Source organism: Rhinolophus sinicus, chromosome 3, assembly GCF_057876585.1.
Source record: "Rhinolophus sinicus isolate RSI-liver-muscle chromosome 3, RSI-T2T, whole genome shotgun sequence".
In the NCBI taxonomy this organism is placed as follows: Eukaryota; Metazoa; Chordata; class Mammalia; order Chiroptera; family Rhinolophidae; genus Rhinolophus; species Rhinolophus sinicus.
In genome coordinates, this window is record NC_142503.1 from 179,107,899 (window position 1) to 179,125,084 (window position 17,186).

The 17,186-nt window shown below is 40.4% G+C and overlaps 1 protein-coding gene across 17 annotated transcripts in view; it reads left to right on the plus strand.

Annotated features, from left to right (window-relative positions):
- Positions 1 to 17,186, plus strand: part of TTLL5 (tubulin tyrosine ligase like 5) — a 241,367-nt gene that overhangs the window by 155,515 nt on the left and 68,666 nt on the right. For all 17 annotated transcript variants that reach the window (XR_012494588.2, XM_074327187.2, XM_074327192.2 and 14 more), the window contains one exon: positions 11,077 to 11,272. Coding sequence is in view for 16 of the 17 variants with exons in the window: in XM_074327187.2 (XP_074183288.2) it covers positions 11,077 to 11,272 (196 nt within the window). In the remaining variant the exon portion in view is untranslated. The remainder of the gene's footprint in view (positions 1 to 11,076; positions 11,273 to 17,186) is intronic.

Below are 17,186 nucleotides of genomic sequence, written 5' to 3' on the forward strand. Positions count from 1 at the left end.
GTGATTTGTCGTTTTAGCTTTGGTTTAACAAATATTGTTCAACAGCTATGGTATTTTAGAAGGGAACGATCACTTCTGTTTTTTGGCTAAGATTACGTGTAGAAGAAAACCAGGATTCATGAAAAGGATGTAAAGAAGAAGAAGATAATGAAAGATGTCCCTTTTAGTTTCCTGGCCATTTATGGACTCAGTTTGTGGGGAATCGGGCCATTGCCAGACTCAGAGATGAATCATACATGTCTTCATCAGCAAGTGTAATGTCTGGATTTAGAGCTCTTAGAGGTAAAGAATTTTAGTTTGATTCAACCCCTAAAATACAAATTCTGTATTTCTGTTTTTATCATATTCATACCAAAACTGATTAGCTTCTCTATACCAAAAGGACCTAGTTTGCCATATGAGAATATGGATTTCCTATTGATCTCTGAGGAATCCATTGAACCTCAAAAATAAGATCACATGTAAGAAGTAATAGTAGCTAAGAGTAACAGGTAGTACTTACGGTATGCCAGGTATGCCAGTCCCGTACTGCTTCATGTATCTGAACTCATTCAACAGCTAACTTTTACTACTGTGTTTCCCTGAAAATAAGACCTAGCGTCTTTGGAGCAAAAATTAATGTAAGACCTCATCTCACATTGGTTAGATAAGACCTTATAGTAAAATAAGACCGGGTCTTATATTAATTTTTGCTCCAAAAGACACATTCGAGCTGATTGTCCGGCTAGGTCTTATTTTCGGGGAAACACGGTATGTGCCAGTGACCATTCTCAAAGCTTTACATGTATTTCCTGGTTTAGTGCTCCCTGCTGTTCTGTGAGATAAGTACTGTTATCACCCCCATTTTACAGAGGAAGAGACTACGCACAGAGAAATGAAGTGACTTGCCCAAGATGACACAATAGTGAATGGCCGTCAGGATTCCAACCAAGCCCGGGGTCACAGAGTCCATTCTTAACCTCTCTGCCAGTGAATCTCAGTGGTGTGTGTCTAAGTCACGTGAAGAGTTTGTTAACACACAGACTGATTGCTGGGCCCAACCCCAGAGTTTCTGGTTTCAGTAGATGTGGGATGAGGCTGGATTATTTTCATTTTTAATAAGCTCCCAGTTTTAAGAAGTGATGCAGTGCTGTTGGTCCAGGGACCACACTTTGAGCACCACTGTCCTGTACCACGGCTGCCTCTCCTGGGGCGGGTCGTGAGTTAGCATTCAGTGCAAGCAGCTGAGGACCAGGATAATGAGTTGTAACGGTCTGATCCTATCAGAGGCAGGTGCCTGCATTTCTCGCCAGCTGTGACCTTGGACTCAGCAGCCCCACTAGTAAATCTCGAGGACAGCAGATTCCAGTAGACTTGTCTTGACATAACAGAAGCATATGCTATTGTAGCCAGGCCCTGGACTCGATGATTAAGAGGCCAGTTCCTAATACAATGAAGGTTTGTTTCCACTTTGTTTCCACTTTGAAGGTAAGGAAAAGGCCTGACCATTAGTACACATTTTATTTCCCTTCCTTTAAAAGGCCCTATGGCTTTTAAAAAATATCATATTTCTTGTGATTTCCCCAGTGTTTTCGTATTTTATTTTTTTAAAAATCTTTATTTCTAAGGAAAAGAAAACTGACAGGTGGAGAAGGTTTTAAAAAAGAAAGGTGGAGTTTTTGGAGTTGTCTCCCATTTCCCTTGGCCAATTAAAGAAAGGGGGCAGAGACAGGTTACTGGAGCCAGAAAAGCTGTAGACTTGACTGTTCCAAGTTGCCTGCTGTTTTGCTTCCTGGGGAAAAGAGGAGAAACGAAAGGAGCCTAACTAATGTGATGAGGCAGGAATTCTAAATTTGTGACACTTTTGCAGGCTGTGTGCACTGGGTCTGAACCCAGCTCCAATTCAATGTAGAAGTAGTTGGAAACTGGCATGTCAGCTGCCCGAGGCAGTCTGCACATTAATTTTCACTTTGAAAACGTTTCTCAGCTTGTCTTTGCAGGGTGTGAAAGCTAGGTGATGGTGGTCCAGTTTTACAAGGGCCAGCTGTGCTCCTGTGTACCTGCATTGTTGGTACAAAGGCATCAGACTGTGATAAAAATCCTGCTGATCTGGATTCAATCTTCCTTGTCGAATGAACGGGTGTCAGGGAGTTCTCTTTTGGCTTCCTTAAAGGTCACTCTTTGCTCACTTCTTTTTTAGTTCACATTTTTCAGGCTTCATGTGGTATGCTGGTTATGCCAAAGTAAAGAAGTGGATCAAAGAGTTCTTGTTAATAAGGCTAAGGATCAATCTGAATGTTCAGATCCAGACTGCTAATAGGGCAGGGACCAAGGAGTCTCCATGTACAGGACTGGTGGCTCCCGGAATCCTAAGTTGCTTTCTAGACCAGTGCTGTGAACTTCACCTTTTGAAAGGTTTGGTTTTCACATCCAGCTTTGTGTTCCATAAAGCCTGCCCCCAAAGGCTCTGCCAGATGTACTGAGAAATCTAACTTTGTCCTTATTTTCTCCTCCTGGAGATCATTCCGCCAGACATGGAGTGGTACGAGTGTGAAGACAGCAGAAGTCGGGTTCACATTCCCTATCCATTGTCATTGGCTGGGATCTTGCTGCACTTTTAAAGGACAGGGGTGTCAGCTCTTAGCTTTTGACGTGATACCTCTGTGTATCCTTCCCAAATTTATGTTATTGTCACAGAGTATTTGATAAAATCAAAGTAGTTAGCCAAAATATCCCCCCTAGACTTCTTCCAGTCGTCACTACTGCTTCCTTTTCTGTATCTCCACTAACTCACTGAATAATCATAAAGCTCCCCTTTCAATTGCTGGTATTTATGTATTTCAAATTATATATCTTATTTGGATCTTACTCATGTTCTTAATCTCTTTTGAGTCTTGCGTCATTTTTTGGGGGGTCTAATAATTGATTTTGAGCCACCTTATTTTGTTTTATTTGTTTCTTTGCTTTTACTTTTATTTTTGCTAGTAATACAACATTTAAAACTTTGGTCTAATTCAGAGACCTTAAAAATAGTCAAATAAAATGAGAATTTGTATACTTTAGCTTTTTAAAACAATTTGTCAGCTAATCGTATTTTAGTGAATCTGTATATGGATATCTCAGTTTGCGGTTGCTTTCTTTAGAAAGGAAGGCTGCAGTGTAAAGAGACTGAGTTCTTCATTAGCAAGTGGAATTAGGAAGTTAAATGTTCATGGGTTAGATGTGGAAACAGGGCTGGCTTCATGGAACCACTTTATTTTAATTTGTTATCCCACTTCTCTTTTCAGCTTTTCTATAGAGATGTGTAGTAAACAGTAGGTGATAGGTTTATTTTGGGGGTGCCAATCATATACAGTCTCCTCCTTATTTAAGTTCTTAGTTCAGTGCACATCGTTCTCCAATCCAAGCCAGTTCTTCCTCAAGGCAAATGAAACTCACAAGAGTCAAGCTATTGAATCAGTCTTATTTTCTTAATAATTGAATTACTATGTCCAAAGAGGAGTAATTCTTATGATTACTAATTTGCAATTTATGCAAATTTGTGGTTGTGATTCAGTGTATGATTTAATGCAATGAAGGAGCTCACACACTGGGAAAGGAAGGGAAGAGATGAAATAAATTAGATGCTGAATATATAAATTGGTAATTGTGATGTCAGTTTCAGGCCAAACTCTAACAGATTAGCAAATCAATGATTTGGCAGCTCGTAGAGAAGGAAAAGGGAATCACTTAAGCCCAGCATTGATTCATGAAAAAAATAAGTCATGCTAGACTAAGCCTCATTTTTCTTCATGGTAGAATTACTTTAGTAAGAGAAGATTGGGGGACTAAAATGAATTACTGCAACTGGGTTTAGGCAAGGGATAATGAAATCTTGTGAGCATGAAAGAGAACTGTGACCGAGATAATCCTATCATTAGGAATATTTGGTGACTAAATAGGCAACCGTCCCCAAGCAATTAATCAGTGTAAGTTTGATAATTAAATCTCTGGGGCTCTGTCATAGGCTCACTAGTTCACCATTTTTATCAATGAATTAATTTATCCATTCACATGTATTTAGGTACCTACTGTATGCTAGACGCTTAACTATCTAATATCTAGAAGATATGCTAATCCTATTTTCAGATGACACAAAGTAGGGTAGGATACTGAATACCTTGGTTGGAAATCAGGGTTCACAATGATTTAAACATATTAGAATTATGAGTATACTTCATGCAATTTAGTAAGGAAAAACACAAAGCTATTCACATGGTTTCCAAAATTCAAGTGTCAAGAAGGTTTAAGGGTTTAGGTTGACTTTTAGTGTAAGGGAAGGTAACGGTGGAGTAAGAACTGCCAAAAGCCAGTACTGTCAGGTGGGAAAAAGTTCACGACATAGTGCCAGATGGAAAAAAGCAGGCTATAAAGCAGATAGTACAGAATCACTGTTTGTGTGAGGGAAATGACACACAGAGGAAGTATATGCCTCAAAATGTCAACAAAATGTTTATAGTAGCCGCCTTTGGTTGTTGAATGACAGAGAGGTGACTTTTGGTTTTTGCCTTTCTTTTTGTGTTTTTCAGGTTTATGGCATTGAGGATATACTGTTTTTGCTCCTTAAAAAAGCAAACAAACAAAACTCCTGTTTTGTTTCATTTTGAAAAGGCGAAGGGAGCGATAGCCACTGCTGATAACTTAGGCTTTTATTAACAGAGGTGGCAGGAGGCTTAGGATTCTCTCGGACCCCATAGATCAGTGCTCACATCCTCTGCCTGAACGGCTGTCCCTCCCTGGTAATCAGCATTATTAGTGAACCCCCACGTCCCCACTGGGCCTGCGCCCTGCCTCTGCTTAGCGCATTCTCTGGCTGGCTTGGCCGGGAGCAGCCGGCCTCCATCGTGGGGAATCCTCTTCAGGCGGCGGCTGCCATGCAGCAGCTCTCTGGCACCCTGCTCACACACACTGAGCAGCTCTTGAGTCCTTTTCCAGATCTATTAGATTGGCTCCCCCATTTATCATCCAGGTTACCCCATCTGGACACAATACTTGGTAAGGGGGTTATAAATAGTACTTTGCTGGTCTTCGGAGAAGTAATAGAATTGCTCACACCTGTTCCTTGGTGCCCTGATTGTTCGTTTTCCCAAAGGTTTGGATCTACTTTCCCTGGGAAGAATGTTAATAGCAGCTCACATTTATTGAGCATTTGTTACGCGTGCCAGGCATTGTGCTAAATGCTTTACGTGTATCACCACCTTTAATTCTTGGACCCGCCCTGTGAGAGGTGGGATTGATTTGCAGTCCCATTTCACAGCTGAAGAAACCAAGAGAGGTTGAGAATGTTGCTTGAAGTGGTAGAGCCAGGATTTGAACCTAGCAGCCTTGTTCTAGAGCCCAGCTCCTGGTCACTCAGTGGTGTGGCCTCCCGTTCTGAGGGTCACCCAGTTCAGAACCAGTGGTGCAGGTCCAGGGGCACGCGGCCTCGGCTCTTCCTCCAGAGCTTTGTCACTAACCCAGCTTTTGCATTGCTTTTGAGTCCTTTCCAGCATTCAAAACCTTTTATTTCTTTTTGCCTGCTTTCTTGGATTATTTTTTAAAATCCTTTCCCAAGAGCCTTTCATTCTCTCAAATAAACAAAATATTTAAAGGTTTTTAAGCCCTTTTACTTTGTTCTCAAGCAGGAAGAGCAACTAGCATTTATAATTTCATATAGTTTTGTGCATATAGGTCGTCAAAAGTTCAGTTTTTTTCCAGATAATTTCTGAGCTTTTCTGTATCTTTAACACTACCTTTGTTGTACCTCAACTCTTCCTACGAAAGGACTATCTCAATGTAACTCCATAGATTCAAAACAGAAAATGTGAAAGTGTGTATAGTGTTATCTCAAGGAGCAAACTCAAAGGGAATAAATAGTTTAGTCTTTAGCACCTGCATTTTCAGAGATCATTGTAAACTTGCATTCCAACATCAAAATTCTCTGAGGAATCAAAGCATCTGTCACCAGGAGCATAAAATCTCTTGGCAGGTACGTCTAACTCATTCCACTTAAATAATTTTAGGCACAAATTTCATTTGGCTAACTATCACTGTTCCCAGTCAGCAGTTACCAACAGCAAGTCTCACGCCTTTTTAGTGGATGGTTTCAGTATTATTTATTAATAACCCCAAAGCCAAGGAAATGCCCCCACCCCACCCCACAGCACCCCAAAGCCAAGGGAGGGCCCCACCACATTATGTAATGCCTCTTTGATCATGTCGCCTCCTTATTCTGGCCAGCACTGTGTCCTGCCTGTGGGAGCCCTTCTGTCAGCTAGGATTTTCAGCATTTACAGCACTTTTGCAGCACTTACTATGTGCCACAATGGCTTTGTTTGAGTTGGGAATTTATAGACAAATAAGATGCAGCCTCTGATGTCCTTAAGTATCTACACATTCTATAAAATGCCTTAGAAATGGGTGGATATTCTTTCTTGTGAGATTCTCTCTAGATAGTACTTCCTTCAAGGCTTTAAGGAGCTTTTCATTAGCTGTACCCTTGGCATTTTGAGCAGCACACGTTTCCCCAGTGCAGGGCTCTCGCTCCCATCACTGGATACTTAGCACCCTTGACCTCCACCTATTAAATGTCAACAATCCCCCACCCCCATTTTTACGACGTTTGAAAGCACACACACATACTCCCCAACACCCTCAAGAGAGGCAGGGGTGTCCCTGTACATGGTGGCTCAGGTTTTGCTGCGATTGGGTGGAGAAGGCTGGGGAAATGGACTGCAGAATCGTACTTGGTCACATTCTTTTGTCTCATCCCTCCTCTCCGCTCTTGTGACATCGTATCCTTCTCGGCAGATCTTGACATTGAAAGCATATCTTTCTGGAGAGTGCAACAGCCTGCTGAAGAGATTTTACTCTGCTAAAGACCAGTGCATTTCACGTATTGTCTCCAAGTTCCTTAGAACCTACGTCCCTTTGATGGAGCAGATATTACTGCAAAGGGAAAAGCATAGCCCTTTAGTGTGTATTGGTTGGAGGCGTTCTGCAGGAAGGCAGTTATGGCGAGAAACATTTAGTCCTGCAATGCCACAGTGTAACGTAGAAAGTAAGATGAAATTCTAAATGAATATGCTAATGAGGATGTGGTATTCAGAAAAAACATACCATAGTGTTGCTTATTAGCTACATATGTGGTAAGGGTGAAATACAGCACAGTTCACTTTGAATCTTTGAATCAAATGTTAAACATTCTAAGCATTTCCACAGCTAGCTTTCTTGGCCCTATGTACTCTCTTCTAGAAATAATATAAAACTATTAGAAGTTATTTACAGGGAATATGTACAATATTGTATTTTAGTATTGAGCAAAGAATAAATACTAAATGAATAAAAGAATAGAAGCTATATTTTAGAAGAATAATGAATCTCAAAGTTTTGGTGGCAGTACAAAATGTATGACTAATAAATTAGAATGAATCCAGGCTCGAGAAAGTGGGATGGAATTTTGGGTGGAAATGGAAACTCTAAGATGCCATAGAAAGGAATGTATCGATACATAATCTCAGACAAAGACCAACTGAGGGTGTACCTGTGTCAGTTGTTACAGCATTTGCATATTGCAAATCCCAAAAGCTTGTGCTTTAATTGTGAGCTATCATGGCCCGAGTAACAGCCCACATAATTCAAATCGAGCAAGTTTCTCATGGCGCTTAACCACATTGCCCTCCACAGCTGACCACTCCTGCCCCCGCCCAGTGTTGCACTGTAAAAATTCCTGCCTCTTTGCTAAAAGCCTCTATTTGCTTGAGGAACTTCCTTTTGTGATTTGGAGGCTGGGCCTATGTTACTGATGAGATTAAAAACAGCTTTCACTATAAAAGTTTATGATGTTGCAGTCTGTTCAATATGTATGCAGTTGGATGAATAAACCTCCTCTTATCCAAAGTCCCTTATTTGATCTACTCTTGCGCACTGTCCTACCCGTTTCATCCACAGACTCCTGCTTTGTGTGCGCACACCTGAGCATCTGTCCCTGGTCATCTCCAAATACGGGGGCCTCGTTACAGACTCTGATGTCCAATATACAACAAGACATTAAATTAAACACCTTTTAGTAATATTGGTTATTAAAGCAGCTTTTAGAAATAAAACCAATCTAGCTAACCAGTGAGATGAATTCTGATATAAACTACATGGTTACATAAATGCTTTAATATCTAATCCCTGAGTCTAAATTGCTACTTGTGGCAAGAAACTTCTCCCATAACCAGCATACCAGGAGTGGAAGCAGAATCATAACTGATAAGTTTTCTAACCATTGGTCCAGTTATGGTAAATAATAGTTTTATTCTAGATTAAATACCTGCCCTAATTGGTATAGAGACCTCCAGGAAGCGCCTGTTCCCTTGTTCATTGGATGGGCCCACTCCTGCCCTGAACCTTCTCTTCTCCTCCCTGGGACAGTACCATTCTCCATTGCCCCTCATTCCACTGAGAGCTCACTCAGTTCCCCTGGCTATTCTTGCATGTTTTCCCCAGTAAGCGTATCTCTTCCCTCACTAATGAGAAAAGAGATAACAGATTCCTCTGACCCCCTCCTTTCCTAAACAGGGAGTAACTCCTGTTTCCTCCCACTCAACTTCACTTGTGAATAATGTGAACATTTTATTCATGTATTTAGGTACTTATTTGTATTCGATCATTGGTGGCCATATTTCTCCATACCTCCGGAAGCCCCTGGGGAAAGAGCATGTCTTTTTAACTGTATAACAGTATGCACATTGCAGCATTTCCAAAGGTATTAGTGAAGATCAAGTGTCATACTCAAAAAAATTAATAAATAAGCTCCAAGCTTTTTGGTACTGTTCTCCAAGAATATTAGCTGAAAGTGAGTAATCATTGCAACTGAACTGTGGGAGCCAAACTGTGGGAGGAGATGAACAAGGCATGTGACATGTAAGAGGTGAGATTATGTGGGCGGAAAACCTTTCATCCGTGGACTTCAGAATACATTATGCAGACTTTCCCTTAACTAGGTATTTGGAAATCTCTTCGAGAGAGGCAGAGAACTGAAATGACCGAAATATGAGGGAGGTCAAGAAAGGAGCGTGGACTTGGGGACTCAGCAGACATTCCACTTTGCTCCCTCTCACAGGTCTCTGTTGGGTTCCGTAGGACCCAGGCTGTAAATAACCAGGTGGCCTGTAGGTTGGGACTCAGGAAGATCTGCGTTACCTGACCCCCAGGTGCAGCATCTCTGCCATGGAAGTGGCCACTAATACCTAAGGACATTTACAAAGGAAAGAATTACAGTGATTTAAATCACTATCCAGATTTCTCTTAAATCAGGCACGTTTCATTTCTCTAAGCCCCATTAACCAGGGTTTGGGGTAAAGTTGTTCACTACTGAAATTCTTAATGTGTCTCCTATGTACAGTTTTCTGGTCATTGTACCTTAAAAAGGAAAATGAAAATATACAGGGCAATTAAAGAAGGTACAGAAAGTAACTAAAAGTGTTAAGGCAATGGAAGGGCTCCCAAATAAGACTGTTTTAAAATATATGGGGAACTTTAAAAAAAAATTGTGGTAAATTGTACATGACATAAAATTTACCATTCATAAGCGTGAAATTCATTGACATTTAGTACATCCACAGTGTTGTGCAGCCATCACCACCATCTATCTCCAGAACTTTCTCATCATCCCAAACTAAAACTCAGCACACATTAAACAATAACTCCCCATTCTCCTGCCTCCCCAGCCCCAGGCAACCACCATTGTACTTCATACCTTTATTAATTGGACTATTCTAGGTACCTTCTGTAAGTGAAATCATACAATACTTGTCCTTTTGTGACTGACTCATTTCACTTACCATAATGTCTTCAGAGTTCATCCACGTTGTTGCATGTGTCAGAAATTCCTTCCCTTTTAAAGCCGAATAATATTGCACTGTATGTATCACATTTTGTTTATCCATTCATCTGTTCATGGACAGTTGGGATGTTTTCACCTTTTGGCAGTTATGAGGAATGCCGCTCTGAACATTGGTGTACCTGTGTGAGTTCCTGCCTTCAGTTCTTTGGGGCATATACTCAGGAGTGGAATTGATGGAGCGATCATGTGGTACTTTTGTTTTTAGTTTCTTGAGGAATCACAAGTGTTTTCCACAGCAGCCACACCATTTTTTACATTCCCACCAGCTATGCATGAGAGTTCCCATTTCTCCACATGTTTGCCAGCACTTTTTGTTGTCTATTTGTTTTGTTTTGTTTTTAATAATAGTCATCCTAATGGGTGGGAAGTGGTCTAAATGGGGACTTTGTTACCTGGAAGAAATGGACTGAGAGGGGGTAAGTAGGAATCTGTAGTTGTGAAGACTTTGACTCCTATGTGTACAGACAAGGCACCAGCACCTAAAATTTTAGAATTTGGGTAAGGAAGATCGTATTTAGCAAGTAGCGTGGCATAGATACTAAACGATCCCAAACGCCACAGGCCCATTACCTTTCTCATGTGTTCAGGCTAAATGTTAGCCTGGCGGGAGACCCTGTTGAAGTAAATTCAGAATAATGAAAAAAGTATCTTCTCACACCAGTTATGTCTTCCCATGATGGGAATAGAAGCTCAAATATAAATAAACACTTCTTTAAAAGACTTAATTCACAATTGGGTGGTTTGAAAAAACAAACAAACAAGAATTCTGTATAATTCACCCCTGGACTTTCGAAGTTACTGTTAGAGCAGTTGATTGTGCCTCTGTTCCCACCTTAAATTAACCTACTATCCTCCATGTGAAGCTCCTCTTGGAGGTCCATGTGGCTATCACAGGGGAGTGAAATTGCTGTTTTAATTATTTAACACTCAACAGATATTTATTGAGCATTGGTCACACACCAGGCCTTATAACAGCTCCGATTAGAATGGAGAGCAGAGCAGACCCTGTCTTTGTGTTCATGAAGCTGCAGCTCAGTGGGCGAGTTGGGAAATTTATGACACACATTGATTTGTAATTCCAAACTGTGTTTAGCTCTACAAAGGAAAAATACCTCCGTTTGTTTCTCCCCTTTCCTTTTGGTTATTCACACAACTACTCTAAGAAATCTGCTTTCTTTTCTTTTCAGGAGCCTCCAAACAGGTGGCTTTGCCTGGGAGGGAGAGGTAGAGAACAACGCGTACAGCAGGGCTACAGGGGTAATCCCCCAGCACAAGTATCACCCCACGGCAGGCAGCTACCAACTCCATTTTGCCCTGCAGCAACTTGAACAACAGAAACTTCAGTCCCAGCAGCTTCTGGACCAGAGTCGAGCCCGGCACCAGGTAAATCAAGATTAAGACTTTTCCATGTGCTGCCGTCTTCCTTCTGTTGGTAATAATAATAATGTCAATGGATTTTGAAATGTGGGAACAGTTTCCCAAAAGTTGACCAACACCACCATGGCTTGGATGGTTTATGGGGAATCTACTCTTAGGGAAGAAATGTTCTGAAGCCATAACATTGGCTTTCCTGGACGGTGATGCTGAACCAGTTTTGACATTCTTTCATTTGAATGTTTCTCCACAAAAGTCTCTATTGTAGTGTTTACCCTTTCTGTTGTATGCTCAATGAGACCCTCCCAGAGGGTCTAATTCCCAGATACCTAAAAGCTAGCATTTTAAAGAATTCTTTTCTAAATGGACTACGACCTTGCCTTCATAGACTTGGTATACACAAGCACACATATATATATACGTATATATATACACACATATATACGTATATATATATATTTTATATATATACATATATATGTATATATATATATATATATAAATATTTTTTTTTTAATTTTTTTTTTAGCAGACAAAGCTGAGAAGTTTTTTTTTTTTGTTTTTTTTTTGTTTTTGTTTGTTTGTTTGCTTGTTTGTTTTTATTGGGGAAGGGGAACAGGACTTTATTGGGGAACAGTGTGTACTTCCAGGACTTTTTTCCCAAGTCAAGTTGTTGTCCTTTCAATCTTAGTTGTGGAGGGTGCCGTTCAGCTTCAAGTTGTTGTCCTTTCAGTCTTAGTTGTGGAGGGCGCAGCTCAGCTCCAGGTCCAGTTGCCGTTGCTAGTTGCAAGGGGCACAGCCCACCATCCCTTGCGGGAGTCGAACCAGCAACCTTGTGGTTGAGAGGACGCACTCCAACCAACTGAGCCATCTGGGAGCTCAGCGACAGCTCAGCTCAAGGTGCCATGTTCAGTCTTAGTTGCAGGGGGTGGAGCCCACCACCCCTTGCGGGACTCGACAAATTGAACTGGCAACCTTGTGGTTGAGAGCCCATTGGTCCATATGGGAATCGAACCAGCAGCCTTTGGAATTAGGAGCATGGAGCTCTAACCGCCTGAGCCACCGAGCCGGCCCCACAAGCACATATTAATCCTTAATGATCTATCAAGATTTTCAAGGAATAAATCACTTTCAAGTTCTTCTTGTAGGAAAGTGTCATAAGTTAGGTTGTTAGTCTTCCGGTTTGATTGTTTGTACACAAAACAGTGTATATAAAAATGTAACAATATACTCAAAAATCCTTGCTGTCATGGAGTTTATGCTCTAGTGAAATACCGGTTCCCTACTCACTGTCTATAAAATGACAGAAACTCCTGAGTGTACGTCTAGGGGAGCTATAGAAGTATATTGCACTAGCCTATCTGTATGACCCCAACTACAGAGAATGGATGACTTCACTAAAAAGTCAGGCCATAACGAGTTAAATTTTTCTTGATGATTCAGGATTACTATTAGAATCAGTTACCATGTTCTACATGTTCTGTTGGGCTGAATCAGTATTAATTCTGAGCTTCCCTGATATTTGGTTGTGTGAAGAAATGTCTTATATCAGTTTGATCTCTTGTCATTTACTCTTTCTTATAAAAATGTAGTATGTAGTGTGCATTCGTTTGTGCAAAATTAATATTCACTCAAAGGCTAAGGCAGCATTTCCCAAAGTTTTATTTTCTTTTAAATAAAACAGTTATCATCATGCTCCCTATATTTACTTATCTTTTCAACTATTGTCTAGGTTCAGACATATTTTATTATTTCAATATCATTCATCACTTGATCATCCGTGATAGGGTACTCTGTGTATTATACTAATTCACCGTGATTGAGAAATTTTAAGTATTTGTGAGATAGTTCATTGGGTTGTTTTTACTGGAGAAATGTCCTGACTTCTTATCTGGAAAATTTGAAATGTGATATCTCATTTTGATCCTCATGCTGCCTTCTGTCAGGTAGAAATGTCCTGATGTAGAAAGCCTTTGGGATAGTGGAGGCATTTAAGCCAGTTTGCATTTTCACAATTGCAGATATAAATGTGCATTTTCTTTTAATCTGTGTAAAATTTTAAAAACTCTCTAACTTCAAACTCCCCATCATTCAGAGAACTTGAGAATCCCAGCTTGATCAGATGGTGAATACTGGAGGTATCACAGATAGCCTATTTCCCATCTGTGAGTATAATTTATGGCTCCAACATATCTAGACAGTTGATCTTTTAATTAATTTTTAATGCTTCCATACCTTGAAATGGTGGATGATTTTTTTTAAAAAAAAGAAAGAAAAAAGAAAGAGGTCCTTGCAGGGCATTGAAATTTTGAGGAAGGAGAGACAGTTTTGCTGATTTTCACTTTTAGAAACTGCTTCATGTGTAAGTCCTTCTCATTCTTTTGATTAGCTTCCAGCAACTCACATTCCTCTGAAAATTCAGAGGACTGCTGTTCTTGTGTGGATTTTTTTTTTTTCACTGAGGATTATACTGGTTTAGTTTCACTGAACTATGAAGTATATGGAAAATGTTTTTTAGAATCTGTCAGAATATCTGTCTTAGGGAGGAGTCAGAACTCCCAAGAAGGGAGTGTTATCTCATGTCTCCTGGAAGAGGAACAGAAAATCATTCATCACAATTTTATATATGTTTATAACATCATTTTGTTTATTCTCCCTGTTTTTCTCCACAGTTTTATTTAGGTAAAAATGAATAAGAGTGTGAAGTTCTGGGACTGGAAGGAGAGCGAAACAAAGTAAATTTTATTAGCTTGAAGAGTTTATAACTAATAAAATAGCAAATAAGATTTTAAATGTTCTAACAGTAAGAATATTTAGTAACTTAGGATACTTTATTTCAGAGGACATTAAGAATCACTCCACTAAAGGAACAAAGCCCTGCTAGATTTGTAAATCTCTGTTTTTAGCTATACCTGACCGTTATAATTATAACTAAATGGTTGATAGAGGCATGGTTTGCAGTCTCAGTATGGCCTGTATTTCTGTCCTTAGGTTAAGAAGTTAAAGAGTTTTTTAAAATTTACACAAATTAAAAAATATTGAAGATACGCACTTATGTCTGCAATTGTGAAAATGCAAACTGGGTTAAATGCCTCCACTATCCCAAAGATTTTCTAAATGAGGACATTTCTATCTGACATCTGACAGAAAGCAGTGTGATGATCAAAATGAGATGCTACAGTCCATATTTTCCAGATAAGAACCTTTTAGAACAGAGATGCTTTCTTATGAACTTCTTATGCTTTGAATTCGTTTTACTTAAGTGTAGGTAACCATTGATATAACTAACAATTTGGTTAGTTGCCTGTTTAAGAACAGTGAGTAGAATTGAAATTAGATTTATCTAGAATTCATCCACAAACAGAGACCTGTTTTGGAACAGGACATTAAAGGGGGTTTTATATCTTTTATTATAGTATTTATCACATATCACATCACATTATTTCATATTATATCATCTCATACTGTATTAATTATGTACATGGACAGTGCCTTTCAGAGTGATCTCCTAAAAATGTTTTGGGAAAGATCACGCAGCCTTTCTTGCATTCCATGCAGAGGAAGATCTCTATCTTTTTCTGCGCTTAACCAGCTTATTAAAGGTATTAATTCTGAGAAGACAAACTTTGATTCAGGATATGAGTTTGAACGTCGTCATCTCTAACCATTCATGTGGAGTAAGCTTTGCTCTTTATCTCTGTCTAGCATGTCACTCATAAATCTAGAAATTGTCATACGCTGAATCTCCCCCTACTAAAGACTGGTCCTGTAACATGGGCATGGGAGAGGAAAGTCACACGGAGCCACTGGCAAAGGTTTCCGGGGACAGGTACAAAGACATAAGTGTGATCCACTCCATTTGATAGAGAGCATGATAAACAAAATAAGACAAAATTGAAACTATGATCTGTTAAACACTGATGGGTAAAACCAGCAGTTTAAAAAAAAAAAAAAAAGACATTGTTCTAAGAGCAGGGTTGGCCGACTTTTTCTATAAATGGCCATAGAGTAATATTTTAGACCTTTTGAGCCAGGCCATAGGGTCTCTGTGGAACCTATTCAACTCCTATGCCATGGTAGAATGAAAACAGCCATAGACGATATGAAAATAAATGTGTGGCTGTTTTCCAATAAAACTTTATTTACAAAAACAGGCGGCAGGCTGGATTTGGCCTGCAAGCCCTAGTTTGCAGACCCCTGGTTTTAAGTAACAGCACTTCCCCTTGGAGGGTCTGTTAAAACACCGATTGTTTGCCCAACCCCATTTCTGATTCAGTAGGTTTGGGATGGGGCTCAGTTGTTTCCATTTCTAAGTTCCCTGGTGGCGCTGACACTGCTCTTCTGGGGATCACACTTTGCGAACCACTGAACTAGAGAGGAAGGCATTAGAAATGTCTCCTCTTTGTTATTTGTTTTCTGTCCTTTGGAAGGGAGACTGGATATGTTAAAACTTAGCGTTGTCCTTATAAAATTTCAGGCAATCATTTTTTTATAGGAACTTTGTTTCTATCTTTTTCATTCCATCTACTATAGTCTCCTTATAAATAAGTTCTCCAAACTTGAAAACCTCCTTGCTCATTCTTATCAGGGTACATTGTGCTCAGCAATCACTGCTCCCAGGATTCAAGTTTCCTGGTGGACAAGAGATAAGTAATGCGACAGAGTCCTCCCTCTTTGTTTTAATAATAGTCAACACTTACTGTGGTCCAAGCACTAGTCCAGGAGCTTTACATATATTAATTGATTTAAAATGAGTTTGGGCTGGTTGGAGAAATCGCAGAATCTTGCTAGCCTAGGGATGGTGAAATGGCTCCTCCGTGTTGATGTGCCTGGTGTGCATCTCCTCTCTAGTTTTCCTCATTGCTTCCCATGTCCTCCTCACACTGGCTTCCTGCCCCTGAAGGAGAAGGATAAAAACTTTTCTTTCAGCTGAGTCGGGGGACTTTCTTGGGCAACACTGATTGCTGGTGACATCAGCATGCGTAGCCCTCCATGCTGGGGTTTGCGAGGAGGGCTTCACGGCTGTGAGGCCCGACTGACCTGATTCTAATTGCCGACATTGAGCTGATGTTATTCTTGGCCCAGGACAGAGCGATTACTCAGTAGTTTCTGTTAAAGTGATCCTTTGTTAAACTTCTGCTCCCAACCCCCATCTCCTTCCCTCCCACTCTCTTCTCTGCCTCATCTAGACTGAAAAAAAGCCCAAAAAGCCGAAAAATTAAGGACATTTTGATGGCCAGGGCAGAACTACTGAAATTTCTTTTAACAACAAAGTGGGAGAAGGGGATTTTAAATACATCTTAATTGTTCACTGGTTCCCAAAGCCCTTCACTTTTTAGTAGGCTTAATTTTCTACATAATAAGGTAATTCAAGGTGGGAGTAAACGGCATCCTAAATGCGTCTCCAGCTTCCACTCCATCTGCTCTTTACTTCCTCCTTCCCACCATGCCCAGTTTTACCAGACTAACTTAGATCCACTGAGGGCCAACAGAGACTAATGTTCCTATAACAAGCAGGGGGTAGGGTGCGGGGGCAGCTCAGTGTTCACATCAAGGGTCTTTCAATGTGCTAGTAACATCTTGAGCGCCATATGTAATGAGCGTTTTGCCGATGGTATGTGTGTACATGCACAGCCTCACAGGTGTGGAAAGGGTTCCCGTATAAACCCAGCCAAGTCTTGTTATTCTGCTCCTAAAAGTTCATTGCATGTGTCTAGAAAAATTCTGCCCCTCTGCAGGAATGAATACTGTTTCTCCAAGTCTTCAGCTGCTGTATGTTTGTGTTGTGGGGGAGGGGAAAGAAAGAGAAATTCAGCAGGCACCCGGGCTTTTCCAGGCAGCCAGGAATAACACGCTCACTCCTCAGCGTGGCATAAAGAGAGCGAGCAAACAGACTGGCTGTGCAGGGCAGTCTTTCTACGTT